The sequence below is a fragment of the Siphateles boraxobius genome, unplaced genomic scaffold (genome assembly GCF_051911475.1).
Source record: "Siphateles boraxobius isolate OS27281-9 unplaced genomic scaffold, OSU_SipBor_1 143, whole genome shotgun sequence".
Classification (NCBI taxonomy): domain Eukaryota; kingdom Metazoa; phylum Chordata; class Actinopteri; order Cypriniformes; family Leuciscidae; genus Siphateles; species Siphateles boraxobius.
The window spans coordinates 772773-797863 of record NW_027508748.1 but is presented as its reverse complement, the minus strand read 5'-3'; the positions used below and the strand labels follow the sequence as shown (position 1 = coordinate 797863).

Below are 25091 nucleotides of genomic sequence, written 5' to 3'. Positions count from 1 at the left end.
GTTTAACAAAAAATATGAGTCACACTTACCTATCTGATCTGATTTGTGATCTACTTAACCGTTTTTTATGATATTTGTGTGAGAAATATATTTTCAAATATATGCATTTTTAATGTATTTATATAAGCATTTATATTTAGACTTTATATTAATTTTAATGTAAATGTTAATGCATTTATATATAGGATAAAAACAGATGTATTCAATGTATTCATGAATCAGTTATATATATATGTCTTATCTCGCTCTCTCTATCTCTCTCTCTCTCTCTCTCTCTCTCTCTCTCTATATATATATATATATATATATATATATATATATATATATATCTTCCTCCCTCACATAGAGACATAATCTCTTAGAATAACAGTTAAACGTACTGATATATTGAATTAATGGTTTAAAAAAATATAAATTGCGCAAATGATAAACACATTTCTGTGTTGATCTGAGAGAGTGAATAGTGTGTAATTGTTCTCTACAGGTTAAGGGATTGTGGTGTCACCGGTTGTGCTGCTCTGGCTTCAGCTCTGAGATCAAACCCCTCACACCTGAGAAAACTGAATCTGTCGTATAATAAACTAGGAGACTCAGGAGTGAAGCTGTTCTCTGCTGTACTTGAGAATCCTCACTGTAAACTGGAGAAACTGTGGTAAGATCATACGTGACTCTCACATGAAACTGTCACTGTGAGTTCATAAAGTATAATCAAAATGGAATATAATGCAGGGAAATAACTATTATTACATTAACCCTCTGGGGACCAAGGTGTTTTTGGGGCCCTTGGGATGTTTTGACATGCACTGACATTTGTGCTTTTTTCAGTTATTTATAAACATGTTAATGGCAAAGGTGTAAATTCACTCTATATAGCACAAACGGGGCTACCATAATATGTGAGCAACATGTATGTACATGTTTGTATTTTTAAGAGAATAATGTTTATGCGTGGTTATTGAAAAAAATAAAAATGAAAGTTGCTGAAATAACACCACAAAACACATACTAAATATGTGTCCACAAGACCTTTGACTAATGGATTTTGTCGCTTCGAGTTCTGGCTTCAAAATGATGTGAAAATCATCCTGCCTAATCGTTCACATAAAACAAAACATTAATTTATACTTTGTATGACAGTTTTTTTGTCAGAAGAGGTTTATGCGTGGGAGTGGTAATGGCCTATCAATATTAATGGCAGCCTGAACAATTCATTAACTGGGTATATTTACACCTTTCAGCACATTTACACACATTTACAACTGAAATTTGCGAGCATGCATCGTTAATGATAATGTGGCAGGATTTAAACTACTCAAAATATAATCTAAACACCTAATAGGCCTATTTTCTAAAATAACTTCTAAATTCTAGCTTTCATACATAATGATCTAAACATATCATTTACATATACAAATTTCATAACCAAGGGGTTTACAGTGTGTAGCATATGCACTAAAAACAAAAACAAAAAAAAACATTTTTGGCGTTGAAATGGTACGAGATATTAAATTCATGGTATAGATATGCACTTTCATTAGATTGTGTTGAATATATCAAATGTCAATACTCTGGATGGCAAGCGGAAAATAGTCCACCCAGTATAATATGTAAGCTACATGTTTATGTTGAATAGCTTGTCAACTAATGGAAGTAAGACTAAATACTTACTCATCCGAAAATCTATCCACGGCTGGATGAAGTCGCTCTTCAAAATACAAACGGTCGTCATCAGAGTAGTCGCACTCTTCTTCTGATGAAAATGTGGATTCTTCGTCGCTAGTATTTTGGACGAGCTGAAGAGCTTCCACACCGGTGTATCGTGCCATCTTCCCTACGCACAGGTGACTGAATGATGAAACTTGAAGCCTTTAACCCTCAGGAGTACAAGGTGTTTTTGGGGTCCTGGAGGTGTTCTGACAGGCTCTGACATTTGTGCTTTTTTCAGTTATTTATAAACATGTTAATGGCAAAGGTGTAAATTCACTCTATATAGCACAAACAGGTCTACCATAATATGTGAGCAAGATGTATGTACATGTTTGTATTTTTGCGAGAATACTTGTTATTGAAAAAACTAAAACTTAAAGTCTCTGAAATAAGGCAACAAAACACATACTTTTGACTCATAGATGTTCTCGCCTAGGATTTTTGCTTCAAAATGATCTGAAAATCATCCTGCCAAATCATTCACATAAAACAATACATTGATTTAAATTTAGCAAAACACTTTTTGTTTGGAAAGGCAATATGCGAAATGGGCGTGACTCATGTATAATGGTCTGATTCACACCTGTGAAGACAAAAGACCTGCTTAATGAGCCTGCATAATGAGCTTTTCACAGGTGTGTCACTGAGCCACAAGAAAGAATACAAGGACACAAGAAAATAAATATATATATACTACAAAATTGGTTCACAGTTGGAAACATCTATAAAAAAATAGTATTTTTCCACTTGTATTTTTGCTTGCAAATTGTATAATATCCAAGGTGAACATTTCTAGGAATTGTGTAGTTAATTCTCATACTGTATTTTCAGAAAGTTTTGGATATGTATCCTCTCCCCAAATTTAATAAAACACAATACAAATAATTTGAAGAGAAAGCTTATATTATCCTTTTAAGATTTTGTTTACATCTACCTTGTAAATATATTATTTGCTATTTTATTAAAAAGGTTACAATTACAGCAACAATTAAAATAACAATATTTCAAGTGTAATATTTCTTTGTAAAAACTAAAGTATACATTTTATCGTACATATTTCAAAGTTAAGGATTCATTAGTTTGAATAAAGCCTACATTGGAACAAACACTATAATAGCATCCTAGTTGATGACTTTATTTTTGACAAAACAAACATAGCCTAATATATTTAACATTTGAGCAGAAATTGGTGAACAAAAGCTTATTCAATGTGGCAGTAGTCTAGTTTACAGTAAACAGTTAATAATCTATCCAAAACTAGTCAACGAAATGTAGTCTTTCATATTTCGTCTGTAACATAGGCATATCGTTTGTTGTATTTATGAGCCTATATTAGGGCATATAAATATTAATTTGCAGTTTAATACGTTGCTAATACAAATACATTTTAACGTTATTTCAACATATTTTAGTCGATTTTCACTCATCTCAGTATAGCAATAGGGTTTGGTAAAAACTGTTCAGTTCATTCATCCACACACAGACGCGATTCATATTTAAACAGTCTTTTTCCGGTTTACATACACTGTGATATCGAGATTAGAACAATATTAAAAAAAACGTACTTCTCGGCTAGATCCGTTGACCCTCGAAATGAAAATAAACCAGCACATGTTCTGAGGTAAATGTCCCAGGATTATTCCTCACACAGTCTCGCAAGAAGAAATAGTACATTAATCTGATGATTACATTTGTTGTGTTATCGCGTTTATGAGGCGTTTATTTATTGAAACTTTGCTTGTGTTGCTTCAGATAATTTGCGTTTGAATACCGCGCGATCTCCGTGGGCGTGTCACATTAGCAGAATAATGAGCTGAGAGAACGATAATGAGATTGGCTGACACCTCTCTCTTTTTTTATAGATTACATAAACAGAGAATATTTATTTTAGTTTAGAATTAGATATTTTAAAGTACAAACTTAAATGATTATAAAGATATATTGCTCATGCTTGTGTGAACAGTATTCGCTGAGCTTTGTTTAAGTTTAGAGACGTGCTCCAGAAAAAAAGTTAACGGAGACAGAGAGGCAGAAAGCACACCCTGTTTATTTTCTTTATTTTACAAAAGCACACGGTTTTGATGCTAATGTGAGTGTACACAAAAAAAGAAGACCCTCTATAGTTTATAATCATGTATTGATTTTATTTATATGACCAAAAATGACGGAGTATTTTAAGTCTATGTTGCTGCTATATGGAAAAAAACAGCAAAACGCGCCAGCGCGTTTCTGGACCCCAGAGGGTTAATTACAAGCCAAGCTATTGAAACAACATTAAAAAATTAATTTCATGTCTGTTGATATATGATGTAACAGGATTAATATTTTTCTGTTTGAAGCGTTTGCTGTATTTCTCCTGCTGCTGTGAGTTCATGTGTTTGATCTGTAAACAGGGATTCAAGTTCTCCGTCGTTATGACGGATATCCATTACTTGCAGGGTTCCCGTCAGTCCTTAATGTATTAAATTCACTTTTCATAAGGCCTAAAATAGGCTTACATTTATCAAATAGTGTTATGAATGTCTCAATTTGAGTTTGAATTGGTCTTAAATTAAGGAAAGACGAGGTGTATTAACCCTGCTGATGGGAATGTGATCAAAGCTTAGAGTCGAGCGAAAGCACCTTCCTCTCTCCACTCGAAGCGTTCTGTAATCACTCCGCTCCGGCTCATTCCGGGTTTTCCATTCCCGCTCAAGAGAAAACTGCTCCGTGTTCACTCCATTTTAGAAGTTATTCTAATACAGAGGTCTTCAATCCTGCTCCTGGAGGGCCGCTGTCCTGCAGAGTTTGGTTCCAACCCTAATCAAACACACCTGAATCAGCTCATCAAGCTCTTCAGGATCGCTTGAATATACAAAGGCAGGTGTGCTGAAGCAGGTTGGAACTAAACTCTGCAGGATATTGGCCCTCCAGGAGCAGGATTGAAGACCTCTGTTCTAATATGTTTATTTTTTTATATCATTAAGGTCTGAACACAACATTAATAATACTATATGTAACGGTTTGGAGAGTATTCTACACGTTTAATGAATAGAATTACACAAAAATGTCCAAATGTAGTGAATGCACCTATAGAGTGAAATTTATACATTTTACATTTTATACGGATTACATAAGAGAGTAGTCAGTTTCTTTTCTTTTCGTTTTGAATTTTTTTGTTTAAAAGTAGACATTTCAAGCTTTCTATAGACATATTTCTCGTGCCTGTGAAGTAGCCTATATGATGAGTTTCAGATCATTTCCAGTTCACAAGCAATGCAAGTGATCGCGCTGGCACCTTGCATGGCCTTATTATATTGTCTCCTATATTTGCTTCTCATTTATTAAATCTAGGCAATTGGTTGATGAAACATTGATTAAAATTAAGATACAATTTATACAAATGAAATTCATTTTAAAGAAAGGATTTATACAAAACAAAACTTAATGAAGTGGTCAAAATCATGTCTGATCAACTCCATATGTCTCCCGATATATTGTGCATCTAATGATCCTATCTTACTCATGCTGTCCCCTTTTCATATAATCAACATAGATGAAATTAAAATATAACATTATATTATTTAAACATGAAACTAAATGTGTTTTATTTAATGGCTACAACACGTATAGTACGCCTACAGTACAGAGAAATTTAATATCGGAGCCGAATTTGAGTGAACGCGTTTTACCGGTGAGCATGTGAGCATGCGATTTTCAAACAATAATCTTATAATTCTCAGCGATTATTGATTATTATTTTTGCTTGAAGTGCCCATCCCTATCATAAATGCACTTTTTGTTCTGATGCTGGTGCTATTAGTTTCCGTCTTCTGTTCAGTGTTAACAGGTTGAGTTTTATTATTATTATTATTATTATTATTATTATTATTATTATTATTTTGTCCAGGGTATAATGGCTAGGTTAAAAAACAGTTAATATATTATATATAGTTTGTGATATTGGCTCACTTTGTTTTTTTTTGTTTGTTTTTTGTCATTAGGATTTATTTGTTGTTGCTTTTTTTGCTTTAAACCCCTGCGCGATAGTCTCGCTTTTTTCTTATCAGTGCAAAAGAAACTCAAAATACTCTGTTAGTTTTGATCTTACATATTAAGTGTTGTACATCATTAGATCCTGATAAGTGTCTATTTTTTTGTGGATACTCACAATAAAAACAAAGTGTTGTGCTTTTCGCCAAATAAAGAAAAATAAACATGATGCGAAGTGAAGTTTGAGTGAAGTCCATTCAAAAACGCGTCCGAAAATTGACTGTAACTTATACCCCTTTTCCACCAACAAGAACCGGGTGCTGGTTCAGAGCCAGAGCCAAAGCTGGTTCAGAGTGGGTTCGACTGACGAGCTTAATAAGAACCGATTTGCCTTTCCACCGGCTAGAGAGCCACAACAGAGCCAGATCTTACGTCACTGTATACGTCTCATGTTGCCCAGCAACGCTAGTGCGGTAGCGCCAAACAGTACGCCAGGCTTGTTCGAGATGCATCGGCTTCTCGCAGATCGATCTCCGCATGACATCAAAGCACTGCGATAGCGTTCTAAAAGCACAAGGAGTCGTATGTTCTCCAAACACTCCCGCAGCTCGGATCGGTCCGCGCCGCTCCGATGCATCTCGAACAAGCCATCAACAATAACGGACGTTGCAATACTATGGATGCTCATGGGTTTACAAAATACATCGGAGTCCAACGCGTTTGTGCAGCTCGCCGTAACTTACATAGACGGATATTTATAATCGAGCTGCTATTAGCTCGACTAGCTGCTATTTAAAAATGGCGGTCACAAGTTTCTATTCGTCTTGTTGGTCACGGTAACCCCGCCCCCAGCCCCTGACGCAAGTGGTTCTTACTTGGCTCTGTTCTAGACCAGCAATGATTTGGTGCTACTTAAGAACCACTTTTCCTGGTTCGGAGCTGGTGCTTTGCGTGTGGAAAACCAAAGAACCGAATTGAAACTAGGCTCTGGCTCCGAACCAGCACCAGCTCTGCCTTGGTGGAAAAGGGGTATTAGAGGTTACTTGTCATACAGACACAAGTGTTTTTCCATAATGAAGCCTGAACTCTCTTCTTTTAAATGAATTAATTTATATAAAAAAAACAAATATTCTCAGTTTATGTAATCTGTATGAAAAGAGAGAGATGTCAGTCTTTTTCTTTCCAGCTCATTATACCTATTTACGCATTAATGTGCCACGCCCACGGAGAGCGCGCGGTATTCAAACGCAAATGATCTTAGGCAAGCCATTCAAACATGCCAACGCCCACCAGCTGGATTATAAAACACATCGTGTTTAGTAAGTATCTTACTACAGCTGTGTACACAGCGTATCCTTTTGCTGTGAGGAATAATACTATCTAATAACCCTGGAAAATGTACCAGAAGTGCTGGTAGTTTCATTTCCAGGAGCAACGTATCCAGCTGATGTAGTAAGTCATTTATTCTTAAGTGCTTTGTTCTAATCACGATATTGAATAGTGTCTGACTGTAAACCGCAAAAAGACTGTTTAAATATGAATTGCGTGTCTGTGTGTAGGCTAAATGATGAATGAACGGCACAGGCGCACGCGCTGTGTTTACTACAGTTATACAGCGCGTGTCTGTGCCGTTCATTCACTCTCGCACCTACATTAGTAAACGTTATGTTTACATGAACACATCCAAACTATATTGCTATAGCCTACTAAGATGAGTAAAAATAGACTGAAATATGTTGAAATAAAATGTCTGTACAAGCAACAAACTGCAAATTCACATGTATATGCTAATATATCATACACAATATGTTACAGACTAAATATGAATGTTTAGACAAGATTTTGCCTCCTAAAAGTTAAAGTTTTTTTTTGTCACGCATGACTGTCTATTTCCATAATATTAAATATAAACGCATGTGTAGACTGATATTTTTCTAATGTCTGGACTCCTTTCAGGGAGGAGCCTATGGATAAACAGACATTTCAATATTTTGGTATTAATGCATTTTATGAGAATTTATATTTCAAGTTTTGACTGCAAATGTCATGTCCATAAAGCTGAAATTCCCAAATTTTAAATAATTTAGCATCAACTAGTTTTGTGGTGTAGGTCTACGTATTTTATAATGTTATGTTAACTTCAAATAATACTAATAGTAATTTAAAGATGTGGTAGCATTGGATCTGGACGGGAAGGATAACGCTGGGAGTTGGAAGGGGTGTGTTGCGATTCTGCAAATTCTGCGATTTCGGTTTCATATCGCATATCGTTACAGCCCTAGTCATTTTAGAATGTTAAGTTCTACTTCTGTATAGTTATTTTGGTGAAAGTAACTCAAAAGTAATAAAGGAGTAATCCTTTAAAACACGCATCATGTTTGTTTATCTTTATTTTGCGACAAGCACAACACTTTATTTTTATAGTGAGTATCCACAAAAAAATAGACGATTATCATATATATGATGTACAACACTTAATATGTAAGATCAAAATCAACAGAGTATTTTGAGTTTCTTTTGCACTGATAAGAAAAAAAGCGAGACGACCTCAGAGGGTTAATGAGACTACGTGCTCTTATCCTATGAGAAGATATTTCTCTTATTCATGACAGCACATGGTGTTTTCTTATGACAGACGCTTTAAACTGTGAAATCACGCAGTAGTTTAGAGAAGCATTCATGGGTCACAAGTGTTTGTGTCCATGGTGCAAGGGTTGGAGGGTGTTGCAAGCATCCCCGTGATGCTGTCAGGGCGAGACTCTGGCTGTGGGCATTTTGTTGCCCATAAACTACCGACACAATCAAACTGTGTGTGTGTGTGTAACAAGAGTTCCCTTTCAGTCGCTCACGTTCGACGTGTCGACTGATTGGGGTAACGCTTAGGGTGCCTGTCATCTTCGAGTACTGTTAAAATGAGCCAATGCACTTTGGCGTGCGAGATTTGCATCTCACACTCCACCTCACGGAGCGAGTATAAATACGGAAGTGGATGCATGCACCAGTTGTCTTTCGCTTCGGAGCCGATCGGTCTTCACGTCGATGTCTCTGAAGAGTGTTGTTTTATTACAACAAGCGAGTGTGTTGGTGCTTCTTCAGGAAGGCTCTCCCAGTGCTTGTGGTTCTACAGCGCAAGTGCAGCGGCGGTCGCAAGCTTTCTGAGCTCTCAACTGCTGTTTTAACAGAATCAAACTTCTGTTTGTGTGTTTGTTTGTCTGTGTGTCTGACGGGAGAGTGAGTGCCTCACTGGTACAGGCTGCACCATCCCTGTCAGTGTTGCCGGGATCATTCCCACGTGCTGAATGCGGTCGTTCTCTGTCCCCCTCTGATGGTCACAATTGTTGCATCATGTGTTTGGGCTTACAGCATGCTGAAGCAGGTTTTGTGGATGGCTCATGTTACCATTGCGGGAATATGACTGTCTCGGTGTTGAGATCAAGACTCGCCTTCTTCCGCGATGGTGGGGTCCCCATTACCTTGTGGGATGGGTGATCGGAGAATAGTGATGGAATACCTGCCTCATAACCATTCCCTGTGGGCTCCTCACTCCTCCATCACACCACAGCTGGTGGAGTCCCCAGTTAAGCGCTTGTCCCTCTGTAATGGACCGACCAGCCGTTTCATTCGGGGTCCCTCCAGAGGACAGGATGTAGATTGCAGCATCGGAGGGTGACCTGATCTATGGAGGGCTGCACTTTGGGGTTGCACAGATAGATCTGTTTGCCTCTCCGGACTCGTCCCATTGCCAGTTGTTTTACTCCCTGACTGAGGGGACCCTCGGGAACGGATGCACTGGCACACAGCTGGCCCCGTGGCCTCCGCTAGTATGAGTTTCCCCCAGTGAGCCTTCTTGCACAGACATTTTGTAAAGTCAGGGAGGAAAAGGAGCAGGTCTTGCTAGTTGCCCCTTACTGGCCCAACCGGACCTGGTTCTCCGAAATTATGCTCCTCTCGACAGCCCCTCCCTGGACCATTCCTCTGAGGGAGGACCTTTTCTCTCAGGGACGGGGCACCGTATGGCACCCACGTCCAGACCTCTGGAAACTCCATGTCTGCTCCGTGGATGTTTTAGGTGATCTACCACTCAGTCGTAGACACCATCTCTTCTGTAAGAGCACCCTCTACAAGGCATGCTTACACCCTGAAGTGGTAACTGTTCATTGAGTGGTGTTCTTCTCACCGAGAAGACCCCCGGAGGTGTTCGAGCGGTTCCGTGCTTTCTTTCCTGCAAGATGGGTTGGAGCGAGGGCTGTCTCCCTCCACCCTCAAAGTGTTTGTTACCTCTATCGCTGCACATCACGATGCAGTGGATGGGTGATCTGTGGGAAAGCAATACCTGATCGTCAGGTTCCTGAGGGGAGCGAGGAGACTGAATCCTCCTCGCGCCCCCTCTATACCTTCTTGGGCCCTATCTCTGGTGCAGACTGCACAGCAAAGACCTCCCTTTGAGCCACTGCAGGCAGCTAAGTTAAAAGTCCTGTCTTTAAAAAAAGTTATCCTCCTTGCTTTGGCCTCTATCAAGAGGGTAGGGGATCTGGACGCATTTTCGGTCGACGAATCGTGCCTGGAATTCGGGCCGGCTAACTCTCACATTATCCTGAGGCCTGGATATGTGTCCAAGGTTCCTACCACTCCCTTTCAGGTGGGAAACTTGCAAGCGCTGCCCCTGGAGGAGGCAGACCCAGCCCTGGCTTTTCTCTGTCCCATCCGCTCCTTGCGTTTATACGTGGACAGAACGCAAAGCCTCAGGACCTCAGAACAGCTCTTCATCTGTTAAGGAGGCCAGCAGAAGGGAAAGGCTGTCTCCAAGCAGAGGTTGACCCGCTGGATAATGGATGCCATCATCTTGGCATATGATTCCCAAGGTGCACCTTGTCCCCCGGGACTGCGAGCTCACTCCACATGGAGTGTAGCCGCTTCCTGGGTGTTGGCGCAGGGTGCCTCGCTGACAGATGTTTGTAGATCTGCGGGCTGGGCGACACCTAACACGTTTGCTAGATTCTATTGCCTACGTGTCGAGCCGGTTGCTTCCCCTGTGCTCTCTTCACATAGAAGCCAGTTAACACCGTAAGCCCCGCTCGTAGTGTCAGCTTGCTGCGCCACTCCCCTCCTGTGGACTGGATACGTGTGCCATTCTTGCTCCAGTTGAGTTCCCCTTAAGCCGAACCCTGTTGAGTTCCTCCACACCCCTTCGGGATTGGACGTGTTGGAGCGTCCGATGCTAGGCCTACCCCTTGTATGCACTAGTGGAACTTGTGCTAGGCTGGGTCTATATGTTGTGATCCCTACGGCGATCCCATATGTGTATTCTTCCACGGTACGGCTCCCTGCGGCGAGCTTTTGTCTTTCTCTTTGCAGAGTTTGTTCTGTTGTCACTGACCGGTTGACTCTCCTCCTGTTAGGCTGGGACGTTAAAAATACTGAAGCAACGCAGGAACAGAAACATTAGAATAGGCTACTGATTCTGCTCGGAGTGAACTGGTGGATTTTTTTCCCCGTTATTAATCCCTGTATAAAGAGTACAGGTTGTACTTTTAAGTGGCCAATGAACAAACAATATTATTAAAATATCAGAATTATTTGCCGGAGGTTTCTGCTACCTAAACTGTATAAAATAAATTAGTGAGTGATTTAGGATAAAAAGCATAACATGTCGAACAGGTCATGTCTGTGGCAAAGACAGACATTAAAATGCAATATAATTTTATGTTAGACTTGCATTAGTCACATTTTTGTAATTGTGTCCTTTGACATTTAAATAACCAATAAAAGGTATTTTGCAAAGAAATGCGTTAAATTCACAGTGTGAATAATTCCACAATGTGGGAATTAGGGTTGCTAAAATGGGACAGGATATTTTCACTAATAAGTTATTGTAACACTCTTTTATGCTACAAACGCCCATGACAAGCATGTAAAGCCATTAATAACTGAATATTTAATATTTTATTTCTATTTGAGCTGTACATAAACAATATAGCCTACTTCAGTGGTTCCCAACAGGGGGGTCGCGGCCCACAAGGGGGCCTCAGCGAGCTCTGTGGGGGGTCGCGTCATATTTTGAAAAGTTTGGAGCAATGAGCATTAAATAAAAGTCCTTAACTTTTTCCTGTTCAAAATTTATATAATGAGCGAGTTCATCATGAATCTATCAATCCGTGTTTTTGTCTTATCCTGAACCACTATGGTACACCTATAATAAGTGTTTACATTGGGACTATTTTACACTGGTTCGGATCGCTGCCGCTGCGGAGTAGCCCAGTACCTGCGTGACTCGTCATAGACGTACACAGAGAGAAGTAGTTCCGGCTACAATGTTCTTCCGAAAGACGCATTATTCTGTTAATAAACGCAAGTTTATTATAGCTCGCTAAAGCGCCAAAAACGTAAAAATAAAGCCTCACATTGATAAAGCCTCACAAATAACTTGCAAGTATTGAGGCCCCAGACAGCAGTTATTTAATAATAGCCTATATTCTTTCTTTTTTTACCTACACACCAGTGGGAATATTTTTAGGTTTTGCATTTCAATTTTGCATTGCAGTTTTTAAATTACAACAGGCCTACTGATGTTTTTGTTATTGTATTTTCAATAATATAGGCTATTATTTGTGCATAAACATATCTGGTTATAGTAAATATACCATTTGTTTGAAAACAACATATTTTGTCATCCTTGCTGCAAGCTTACAAGAGCGATAATATCATTAAATGTGAAGGGGGGCCCTAAAATATTTTTTTGGGAAAAAGGGGGTCTCAGACCAAAAAAGGTTGGGAACCACTGGCCTACTTAATGTGGTTCTCACACATTTATGAGCTTGGTCGCTTGCTGTCAATACGCGCCAGAGAGAGGTTAACACATTCAATGCATATTATTGGCTTCAGTACATGCTATAACTGAGAAAGAAACAGGATTGCCCCCTACTGGTAATGTACGTCATGTGTCAGAGAACTTCACTACAGGCCGAATCTTGCCTTAATGGCCACATCTGTACAACTTTTGATTTAAAAAATGTTTTAATAAATGTTGAAATTAACATTAAATAAGATTAATAAATGTTGTAGACGAATTTTTCATGTTTAGTTCATGTTAACTAATGTAGTTAACTAATGTGTAAGAAATTAAACCTTATTTTAGTGTTAGCAAATTATCCATCTATGTGATTCCATGTAATGCAAGTGGATTAAAAAACACACAAAGTGAACATGACGCTAATCCATAAACCCTAGCTGATGAATCAATGCTTCTGAAGTGAAACAATAGGTGTAAAAAATAGCAAAAAAAAAAACTTTTTACAATATAAACCTTTGCTTCTGGCCAACATACACACATTCATGAGTTCATGTTTGACTTAAACGTGAGCACGTTTTGAAGTGTGATATAAGCGAATTGTGAAACTCACATGAATGCTGCTCATTTGTGCTTACGCATCACTTCTCATGTGCACTTCTTATGTGAGCTTCAGAATGCACCTGTGTCGCTTCACGGCGATATCATTAACCCGTGTACAACCATTGGATGGAAGTGTTTGTAAACTTAAAAAGTCTTTAAGTGTTGTTTCACTTCAGAACACATTGATTAATCAACGCGCGTCATGTGAATTACAGTTTTTCACTTTGTGTGGGTTTTTACAAGATCCTTTTTCTGCCAAGCAGGGATGTAGAGCTCAAGCTCATCACATACCTTCTCCAAATTGTTTGTTTTTCCCACCATGGTTAATAGATTTTAAGAAAAAGAATAGGGATTAGCTGTAGTACAACATAAAACAAAAATGTCTGATATGAATATCTTAAGCATAATTTTCACTTATGCACTAACCCTAACTCTCCGGTGACGTCAAGCTGCTCACAGATTGAGGATTTCCCCCTCAACGCAATCTAGAGACTTACAAATAAATATTACACAGATGCATGCAACAACTTTGTAATATATTAAAGAAACTAACCTCATATTGTCACCCGCCAGCCGCGAGTGCCCTTATACACCAGCAGAGGACACTCTTACTGCTCACTCTGCACACATCATGGCCTCAGTTTCCCACAATGCTTTGTCTGTCATCTGTGTAATCATGTGCAGCTGTTTCCCTTCAACTCATGATCCCCTAGTCTCTCTGCATATTTACCCAGTTCAGTTGTTTGTCTCATCGCAAAGTCTTGTCTAGAGTTCCACAGCATTACTCAGCGGTTTCTTTGTTTTCTGCTATTCCTGGTTTTTATATCTAACTTTTCCTGGGGTGTATTGCAGAAAGCAAGCTAATATTACCATCAAACACACCCTGAACTCTTGGTTGATTAAACCAAACCCTGCTTACTCGAGGTATGCTGGTTCCAAAAACACGTCCGGGAGTAATGGTGCTTTTCCACTGCATGGTACTGCTAGCTTCGGCTCGCTTTAAATGGTACCACATCTGTTGAGGTTCCAAGTGTACCGTAACGATGCTAAAATGTGACATGAAAACATGTAGTTGAAAAGCGCCATAAAATCATCCGACTCAGACTATGTTCATGGTTAACACACCAGACCCTTTCAACAGAATGATGAATCGATGAATCACATGACAACAGACGCTAAGAAAAAGTGTGCCATACTACTTATTTCTTCTTTTGTTAAATGCTGATTTACATAGTGCATATCTCCTATTATGTGGTTGTGCAATCATTTTTAAATATTTTCTTTTAATAATCTTTAATCACTGTGAATAAGAATGTCTCGGTTACGTATGGTAACCCTCGTTCCCCGAGGAGGGAACGGAGGCATACGTCATGACTGACGAAATGTGGATCTCGCTTGAGAGACCAATCTACTTTGAGTGTAAACTAAACGAGCCAATGCACATTGCCATGTGATAATTGCACCAGCTGGTGAGCATATAATGAGCAGCAGGAGCGCCGCATCTTTGTTTTTCCACTGAGGAGCCGGACTTGTGACTCAGCCGTACAGCGGAGGCTCAGCAACTGTGGCGACGGGACGTACGTCTCTGTTCCCTCCTCGTGGAACGAGGGTTACCATACGTAACTGAGCCCTTCCATCGCTACGCTTGAGACTCCTGGCCTGACTTCAGTGTTGGGCAGAAAGATGGAGCTCTAAGCAGAGAAGGTCAGTCACTGCTGTTCCGCAAGACCCACTCAGTGTGACTTATTGGATAACGCTGGGAAAGCGTGCCCTTGGGGAAGGGTACGCTGCGGAAGCCACATCCTACCCGGAGGGAGGCACTGTGTCGGTTACACATATGGACTAGCCGAGCAGGGTAGTACAACATATGGCAGTCTTTGGGGTGGTTCCAGCCTAGTTCTAGGGGGTAAAGAACACCAGCAGAGACGACAGAGTGGGCTCCGTCGAGGGAAAGACACAGGCTTGTCCACGGATGAGCTGATCGTGGAGGAATACACATATGGGGTCGCCGCAGGGACCGATACATATGGACACCCAGCCTAGCACAGGTTCCAGAATGCATACGAGTGTAGGCCTGGCGTCAGACGCTCCACAATGTCTGACTATCGCAGGGGTGACGGAGGAATTCAACAGAGTTAGCCATTTCTGGGGAACACTACTGGAGCAAATAGAGCAAATAGATGCACGTATCCAGCCCAGCGGGGCGGGAGTGGCTTTGCAAGTCGACACTAAGAACGGGTCCTTCGCGCTACTGGCCACTGGGGGCGAGTATACGGGAAGATACCGCCTCTACACGCATCTCTACATATATCCGTCTGCGAGGCGGCTTGAGCCAGCGCCCAGGTAGAAGCAACATTTATAGTTGAGTGTACTCGCAACCCGAATGGGCAAGGCATGTCTTGAGACTGGTACGCCTAGACAATAGGATCCACTATCCAGTGGGCTAACCTCTGCTTGGAGACAGCCTTTCCCTTCTGCTGGCTTCCGTAACAGACGAAGAGCTGATCTGAGGTCCTAAAGCTTTATGTTCCACATATAACCGCAAGGAGCGGACGGGATAGAGAAAAAACAGGGCTGGGTCTGCCTCCCCTGAAGGCAGCGCTTCCAATTTGACTACCTGGTCCTAGAAGGGAATGGTATGAACCTTGGGCACATATCCAGGCCGGGGTCTCAGGACAACGTGAGAGTTGGCTGGCCCGAATTCTAGGCAGGATTCGTCGAGCCGAAAATGCTTGCAGGTCCCCCAGCCTCTTGATGGAAGCCAGAGCAGTCAGGAGCGCTTTCTTCAGTGACAGGATCTTTAATTGAGCTGACTGCAGTGGTTCAAAGGGAGGTCTCTGCAGTGCTCTGAGCACTAGAGACAGGTCCCAAGAGGGTATAGAGGAGGGGCGAGGTGGATTCAGTCTCCTCGCCCCTCTCAGGAACCTGATGATCAGGTCGTGCATTCCCAATGACTTAACTTCAACTGCATCATGATGTGCGACGATAGCATATTTTGAGGGTGGAGGGAGACAGCCTTCGCTCCAACCCATCTTGCAGGAAAGAAAGCACAACTTTGATTGGACATCTTCGGGGGTCTTCCCAGTGGGAAGAGTACCATTCAACGAACAGGTTTCACTTCAGTGCATAGATGCACCACATTAAGGGGGCTCTAGCAGAAGTGATAGTGTCTACCACCGCCTGGGGTAGATAACCTAGAACCTCCGCGTCCCATCCAGGGACCAGGCATGAAGTTTCCAGAGGTCTGGACATGAGTGCCATTGTGTGCCCCATCTCTGAGAAATCAGGTCCTTCCTCAGAGGAATGGGCCAGGGAGGAGCTGTCGTGAGGAGCATGAGTTCTGGGAACCAGATCCGGTTAGGCCAATAAAGCGCAACTAAAATACCTGCTCCTCGTCCTCCATGACTTTGCACAGTGTCTGTGTGAGAAGGCTCCCTGGGGGAAATGCATACTTGCGCAGGCCCTGGGGCCAGCTGTGCGCCAGTGCATCCGTGCCTAGGGTCCCAAGGCGTACCGTGAACAACTCGAGGCAATTGATGTGCCAATGCAGTTGAGGGCCGGTCCAGAGACCTGAAACTCCATGCCCGTTGTACGTGGCCCCCCAGCTGGTGGCAGAGGCATCCATGCACGCTGCTGCCCGCTGGCGATAGAGGGGGACTGGAGTGGCAAGGCATGAAGCGTCGCTCACTGCCATCCACACCCTCTTTTTTCTTTTTTTTGCCCTTGGCGACAAACAGACTGAGGGGAATCCCACAAGTGACTCTGGCAGCACATCGGAACAAATTCTTGGTTACCTCAGCCTGCTTCCGAATTGTGGAGAACCACTGGGCACAGTCTCCAACAGTGTTGCCAAAAAAGGCAACCTTGTCTCGCACCTCTGCAAGGTTTAGCCCTGGGGCGCTCCTGGACCACCAGTGAGGACTTCGTCTGACCGAGGGTCAATGCTGTGACTTAAACCACGATCAGTCACTTTGCACAGCTCAACCCAGACTTAGAACTACCCTCGTGCATTGAGTATTTTGGCCTTCTACAGACATCACATGACCATCACATGCAGGGAAGAGGCGGTATGCAATTAGCAAAGCCACCCCACCACCAAGGGTAGTGAGAGAGGAAAAACTTTTTCTGAAGAGTTTGGTATGTTTGGCTTGCTATATTGGCGCCAATATGCTTCCATACTGCCAAAGTTTTTCACACACATTCGGGCAGGCACAGGTGCGGGGCTAGGCGATTAAACGTTGCACTGCGCCCCCAGAGTAGCCCGGGAAAGTGTGGCTGTCACGTCTGAATCTGATTCAGCATGAGCACACAAACCATTATAGTGGGAACTCAGGATCATCTTCATTACCAGAGTGTAACAGCTCTCTCTCTGATTCATCGATCGACATCTGATTCTCCCCTGGAGCCCCGAATAAAATGCTTGTTCCCTCATGAGAAGAATCAGTAATCCGATCCGAAAGCTGCCAGGCATGCGAGACAGTGAATGTGGCGGTTAAACTCCATGGCACACGACACGCTGAGCGCTCCAGCCCTGATTAGAAGGGCAACACAAACAACGTGCCGACGTGGTCACGCTATCATGAGAGAGCATAAACCACCCACGAAAGCAATCTCTGCATGTTTGTGATGCGCTAGAGGAGTGAGGGGCCCGAGGAGGTGGTCTCGTCGGGGAACGCTCGCTGTAATCCTCAGATCACCAGTGCTAATAGCCAAAGTAGCCCTTTTCTGGTGCACCAGAAAATGAACTAGATCAGGGAATAGGCAAAGGGACTTCACCTCGTTTGAGGCACTTGAGTCTCGCTGTCAACCGGCAGCTCGACGGCACATGGCACGCTGAGCGGTTCAAGCCTTTACGAGAAAAAGGAGATGAACAAAGTGCCGACGTGGTCATGCTCTCATGAGAGAACTTGAACCACGCATGAACGCAGTCTCAACACGCTAAAGCCCAGGCATGTGAAACAGTGATCGTGGCCGTCAAATGAGGACAGGAAACGACCGCATCCAGAAACACACGGTTTGAATGACTCTTGAAAAAGACGCAGTGTCAAACCGTTTCTGCTCTTTCAGGAAACTGCTCTCTCTGGTGCTGAAGCACCCAGGGATGACCGCGGCTACAGAAAAAAGGACGATAGTGCAAGCCTGATGTGAGCACATTCTCATTGAAGGCGCAACATTCTGAGCTGTGAAAACAGATGTTTTGCTCTCTGTGAGACCACAGCTAGTGCTGTCTGCGCTGTAACACCGACACCAGCTTTAAGAGGCGTTCTCCTCAAGAAGCAGACTCGTCTTATAAAGTTAAAACACTCAGATAAGATTGCAGTGCATGAACAGCATTGACCGTCTGTCTCCAAAGCGAAAGACAAAGATGCGACCAACTACTGCTCATTATATGCTCGCGCCGCGATGCACAGCAGCTGGTGCAATTATCGCATGCCAGTGTGCATTGGCTCATTTAGTTTACACTCGAAGTAGATTGGTTTCTCAAGCGAGAAACCCATTTCGCCAGTCATGACGGAAGTAAGAGTGACTGACGAAGGGGAACTATATTGTTTGTTTGATGCTAATTATATAATAAAAAGAAAAATGTATTAAACTAAATACAGTCTGTGCTTGCAAAGATAAAATGGCTCTATATGTTTATTTTTTTGTTTAGTGATTTCACATAGCTTCACATGCTTTCACATAACTATATATTATAATAAAATTAACATTACCTTGTTTTAACAGCGCTTTATATTGATATAACTCACGCCTACTGGAGCCTCATCAATAGGGCACGCATTCGCTGAACACCTCTGAAGTAAACTAACCCTTGAACAGAACCTGCTCCGGAGCTGCTATGGCTACTTACATACCCTGAAAGTTACCTCTGTTTTTGGAACCGAAAGTTGAGGTTATCCGCTTACTTACCCTTAAACATCCCCAGGTATGTCACACAACCTGGTTTCTGGTTGGCACAACCCTGGTTTTCTCGTTTTTCGCTTGCCCTCTGGATTGGTTTGTTTGTTTAGACTGATTTTCTATGCTCTGACCTTCAGAGTCATGGACTATTGTTTTAATGGACTATGACTTTGGATTGTGCTCTCAATAAACTGCGTTTGGTTTGTCAATCGTTGTGGTCAGTGCTGTCTGCAACCAAATCATAACAAACAGGGCCGGAGTGGGGCCACTTTTCAGCCCGAGAGTTTCAGGCCTAAGACCGGCCCACTTTTTCCATGGTGGTGGAAATTGGATAAATAAAAGCAACAGTTCAGCTCTTACTATTGTGTAAACATATTTTCCACTGGGGTAAACTGCACTGAACGGTTGAATGCGCTTACTCGATCTGCCATGTTTTTTTGTTTTGAAAAGTGTCTTATTTTACCCAGAATGCATTGCAGTGTAGTCCTACTTAAGATAGTCAGAGTCTTAAGTACTCTGTGCAACTGTCGGATTTAGATGTCTAGAAGTCTGACTATCTACTATATCTAAGCCATAGTCAAAGTCTATCTTTGTGAAACCGGCCCCAGAAGGGCATTGTGGTGGAGATTTTAAACTGAATATTATATTAACCATGTTTTTACATCTAACCATAAAGATATGAATTATACTAAAATCTCGTGATAAGTTCTAACACTTCCTTTGGTCCTATGTCTGAGGATGACTAAAACTTCCATTCCTGATTCTAACAATAAATCTAAATTGAGCTTACTTCCTTTTTCTCTAGTATGTAGCAGACAAACTCTAACCTCCTAACTTTTGACTTAATATAACTTTGGTAAAAGGAACTTTGAATTTGCCATGATATTTTGCTGATGTTACTAACAAAGGGTAATGAAAGGTTGGACTTGCAGAGCAAGTTAGTCATGATGATTCTGTTTTGAGATGTCTGAGTTTGAAAGCATGTGATAATGTATCATGACATTATAAAAACTGTTGTATTTGTGTTGACTGGTGGGATTCTCAATGGGATTTGTCTGAGATCCACCGGCCTTGCTTCTTCTAGGGAGATTCTCTGAGAACTGCTCGAGAACTCTCCTGGCCATGATTAAAGGATTTAAAGGACGTTTTCTGAGGTCTGCCTGTTATTCTCTGTTGCGCAACAGGTTAGACTAGGGAACCAAGTAAGTAAGTTAGAGTTTAGGGAACTCGGCCAGTTGTCGACGGAAGATGCAGGAGCCAGAGTATAAAGGTTATTGGGTGTCGATTTGGAGACGCTTGGGCGTCGATGTGTAGACGCCCCGGATATTTATTACGTGTCGACGTGTAGATGCTTGGGTGAAGACTGGGCACCCCAAATAAAAGAGAACTAAAGACCTTATTACCAATCAAAAGTGATAGTTTTCAATTAAAATAATTAGGTTCCAGGTATGCAGTTAGGTTTAGGGAAAAATCCACTACAGCATATACTAGGGGTGTCAGACTCAGATCAGGCAGTAGGCCGGATTTGTTGGAGTGAGATCTCATGGGGGCCGTCATTGTCATGGTCATTATCATTTTTCTGCATGGGTATCATATTGTGGTAATTTACTCCTTTACTACACCCACTTCTGAACAAACAATACATATTGGTTTATCATGTACCTTCATATACTGCACTTTCTTACATTAAATAACTTCAATTCATATTGTTTACTCTGGTATCCTCTCTACCTGTCCCTGTAGTCATGGTCTCCTCATTTTCAGCGGGGGACTGGCTTATCTGCTGCTCAGAAGCTACAAAAAATAATTAAGAGGTCATTTTACTGCATACACAGATCAAGCTTGAGTTTTGTTATCAATATTTGCAAAGTCTATGAATCGTCATATATTGGGTGATACAAAAAGGCTAATATTTTAATTAAATTTAATATTTTGCTTGTGAATAGGTTGACAACGCCACAACGGTATTAGCTGAATAATTACGTTGCAGCGTTGCTAATGCTAATCATTACTGAGCCTATCTCTATTTACCTGTTACCACTTGTGTTTGTCTTCTTGAAAATAAATCTGTAAGCTTGGCACATTTGGCCGCATGGCTTTCTTTTTTTCAACCTGGATTTTTCAGCCCCTCCTGGCCTCTTCCTCCCATCCATCCTCCCTGACACCTACCGTTACGGTAGGGCCGGCCCAGGTATCAGTAGCCTACCTGAGAAAACGTTTTGGAAAAGACGGGCTATGGACCCAACCAACTCTGGACTCAGGGGAGGAGAGAACTCCGTCACATGGAACAACCCTTGCAGAGGCTGCGCGCTGCAGTGTCAGAATGCGGAATGTGTGTAGCCTAATTTAAGAGAAGATAGACTAACGTGACAAATGTAAAAAAAAAAGAAAATCCTTGACCGGCCAGAAAGTGAAGCGACCCACCGGGAATTCTCCCACTTCTCCCGATTACCCACCCCAGGCCTGATAACAAATACACTGCTGTTCAAAAGTTTTGGATCGGTAAGAATTTTAATGCTTTTAAAAGAAGTCTCTTCTGCTTGCCAAGGCTGCATTTATTAGATTAAAAGTACAAAAAATCCCAGTAATGTTATTAAATATTATGACAATTTAAAATAACTGTTTTCTATTTTAATATATTTTAAAATGTAATTTTTTGCTGTGATCAAAGCTGAATTTCAGCATCATTACTCCAGTCTTCAGTGTCACATAATCCTTCAAAAATCATTCTAATATGACGATTTGATGCTGAAAAAACATTCATAATTATTATTATCAATGTTGAAAACGTGTACAACTTTTTTTTCAGGATTCTTTGATGAATAGTACTTTATATCCATGTAGAAAACAGCTTTTTTACATTGGAATAATATTTCACAATATTACTGTTTTTTTATTTTTAATCAAATAAATGCAGCAGAAGAGACTTCTTTTAAAAACCTTAAAAACATTACCGATCCAAAACTTTTGACTGTATGTGTATATTCATGTATATTCATGTATTGCTTTGGAATCATCATTCGTCTCTTCCCAACTGCATAATTACACCAGCGATTCGTAAACGAATTGCCCGTGCTGGGCATGCGTGAGTCGTCTGCTGGCTGGACGGTTTTTAAGTGTTTATGTGAGGGGAGGGGGAAAAGGGGGAATTTTTTTTAATAATGTATTTTTAACTATGTATATTTCCTATAATTACTGAAGTATAATGAATACATATTATTATACAATACATATATAAATTTGTAAATAACCAGTTTACCTTTTTGGAGAAGGTTGGAAAATGGATAATTACCTGGCACTTATCATATCATATGCAATTGGAGACTATTGAAATCCTTTTTAGTAGAAGGAAATTCAGCCAAGTGCTCAATGTAAATATATATATAAAAAATGTTATTTTATATATCATATATACTCAGTGGTTCATGTAGGTTGTCTACAAACCGAAAGGTTGATGGTTCTATCCCCGGTTCCACCTGACCAAGTTTCGAGGTGTCCATGAGCAAGACACCTAACCCCAACTGCTCCCGACGAGCTGGATGGCGCCTTGCATGGCTGACACCGCCGTCGGTGTATGAGTGAGTGAGTGAATGGGTGAATGTGAGGCAATATGTAAAGCGCTTTGGTGGCCATTGGGTCAGTGAAAGCGCTATATAAATGCAGTCCATTTACCATTTATATATATATATATATATATATATATATTTTTTTTTTTTTTTTTTTTTTTTTTACACTTTGGGACGGTTTGGACTAAAAATAAAGAACCCTTGCGCTGGAGTGCTATTGTGACTGAGCCATCATTCTTGTGCCGAGAGCCTTCTAGCAACATGCCTCATCACATTAGCACTATGCTATTGTTTGGTTTTTAAATGTTTTTGATATATGGTGCAGGCTTAGAAAATGGTCTATTAATGCGGTTCATGGATTCTCGTCTGTGGAATGAGTCACTTCCGGTATTTTGTGGATTACTCGACACGGGTAAATTGGAATCAAAGATTTTTTTAAATTTGAGTACTTGAATTTATCAGGGAGTCGTGACAGTCCTAATTACATTCATTAAAACAATTAGTATTCTACATAATTACCATTCATTAATTTTAATAATACATCTGTGTAAATGAAGTGTAAGAAATAATATTTTTTGTGTGTTCAAGTGTTACATCTCATTTTCTTGAGTTGAGGTGATTGAGTGATTGATCTGTAAATGATTGAACATATTAGCTGCTCCTTAGTAACCTGATACGATCAACATTTTACACTCTTTACTTTAAACACAATCTCAGCATAGTCAGGACTTTAGTACATGAAGAACAAGATGAATTCATCCTTAATGACCATCACATCCATCTTTTTTCTATGATCATCTTTACACATTATTTAATGTGATCTGGATAGTGCTGTCAGTTAAACGCGTTATGAACGGCGTTAACGCAAACCCATTTTAACGGCGTCAATTTTTTTATCGCGAGATTAACGTTCTCTTTGGCCTAGCATAATTTGCAGTTTTTTTCACATGCTGTTGCAACAACTAACGTTAGAAAAACTACAACACCACACCGGATCTAGCTAGATGGGAAACAAAACAACAGGCACTCCGAAAAAACTTGTTTGGGCTTGCGAGCCGACCAAAGAGTAGTAGGCTAACGTTAGGTTTTGAGTGAATGGTGAGCACGAGACGCCGAAATGGATGCCAATAAGATTCTGAATGGAAAGTTTACTTTTAAAAAGTTACCAAATGGTTCCATTTACAAGACCAAAGTGATCTGTGTGTTTTGTAGTTTTGAACTGAGCTATCATCGCCGCATGTCCAGTCTGAAATACCACTTGATGTCCAAGTACACTTGCGAATTCTCTGTTAACTCTGGCTTTGACGAGGATTTATTTATTTTTCAATTAAAATATATGTATATATTTATTTTCATTTTAAATGCATTTTTAGGTTTCATTCAAATAATTACTGAACACTATTATTTATTACACACATAATTGTTTATGGACTTATTTATAAATGTATAATTTGAATGGATGACTTCAGACAGAAGCACATGGATACCACAACAAGAACAAACTTACTGCCAATCCACTTTTCCATGTTGATAAGTTCATTAAAATGATTAAAAATAATGGGACAAAAAGAAATCAAATAGATAAAAATGTGCGATGAATTGCGAGTTAACCCTCTGGGGTCTAATGTGTTTTCTTGGACCTGGAGGTGTTCTGACATGCTCTGACATTTGTGATTTTTTTCAGTTGGTTATAAACATATTAATGGCAAAGTTGTCATTACACGATATTTAGCAACTAAAACTTAAAGTTTCTGAAATAAGGCCACAAAAAAACGTACTTCTCAGATGGATCCGTTGCTCCTCGAAATGAATTTTGATTATTCCTCACAGCCTCGCAAGACAACGTAAAGTACTGTAATCTGATAAAATTTGGTGCGCTGATCTCATCTGATGGGCGTTTACACGTTTGCATGTGTTGCCTCAGATCATTTGCGTTTGAATAGCGCGTGCTCTCCGTGGGCGTGTCAAATTAAAAGTTAATGAGATTACATGAGAACGACTGACATCTCTCTCTTTTCATATAGATTACATAAACAGAGAATATTTGTTTTTGTTATGAATTAGATCATTTAAAAGTACAAACTTAAAGATATATTGCTCATGCCTGGGTGAATAGTAGTCGCTGAGTTTTGTTTAAGTTTAGAGACGTGCTAAAAAAAAAAAGCTCACTGTGACGGAGAGGCAGAAAGCACACCCTGTTTATTTTCTTTATTTTACAAAAGCACAATGTTTTATTTCGATTGTAATCGGACACATAAAAAAGTAGACATTTAAGAGTTTATTTTTTCATATTTCTTAAGTCTGTATGACCAAAAATGACGGCGTATTTTAGGTCTATTTTGCTGCTATGTGAAAAAAATCGAGTAAAACGCGCTGGCGCGTTTGTCGACCCCAGAGGGTTAACTATGACATTAATGCGATTAAATATTTTAATCGTTTGACAGCATTAGATATGAACAGTTTATATACGTTTTATATAAGCTTTCACTCTCACACAAACACACAAATAACATTGTGAATCTCACTTACATCAAACATGTTGATTTGTTTTATTT

At 40.6% G+C, this 25091-nt stretch overlaps 1 protein-coding gene across 7 annotated transcripts in view; it reads left to right on the top strand.

The window, feature by feature from the left end:
• Positions 1-25091, top strand: part of LOC143738310 (NLR family CARD domain-containing protein 3-like) — a 58879-nt gene that overhangs the window by 15397 nt on the left and 18391 nt on the right. For all 7 annotated transcript variants that reach the window (XM_077230403.1, XM_077230406.1, XM_077230405.1 and 4 more), the window contains one exon: positions 485-652. In XM_077230403.1, the coding sequence (XP_077086518.1) occupies positions 485-652 (168 nt within the window). The remainder of the gene's footprint in view (positions 1-484; positions 653-25091) is intronic.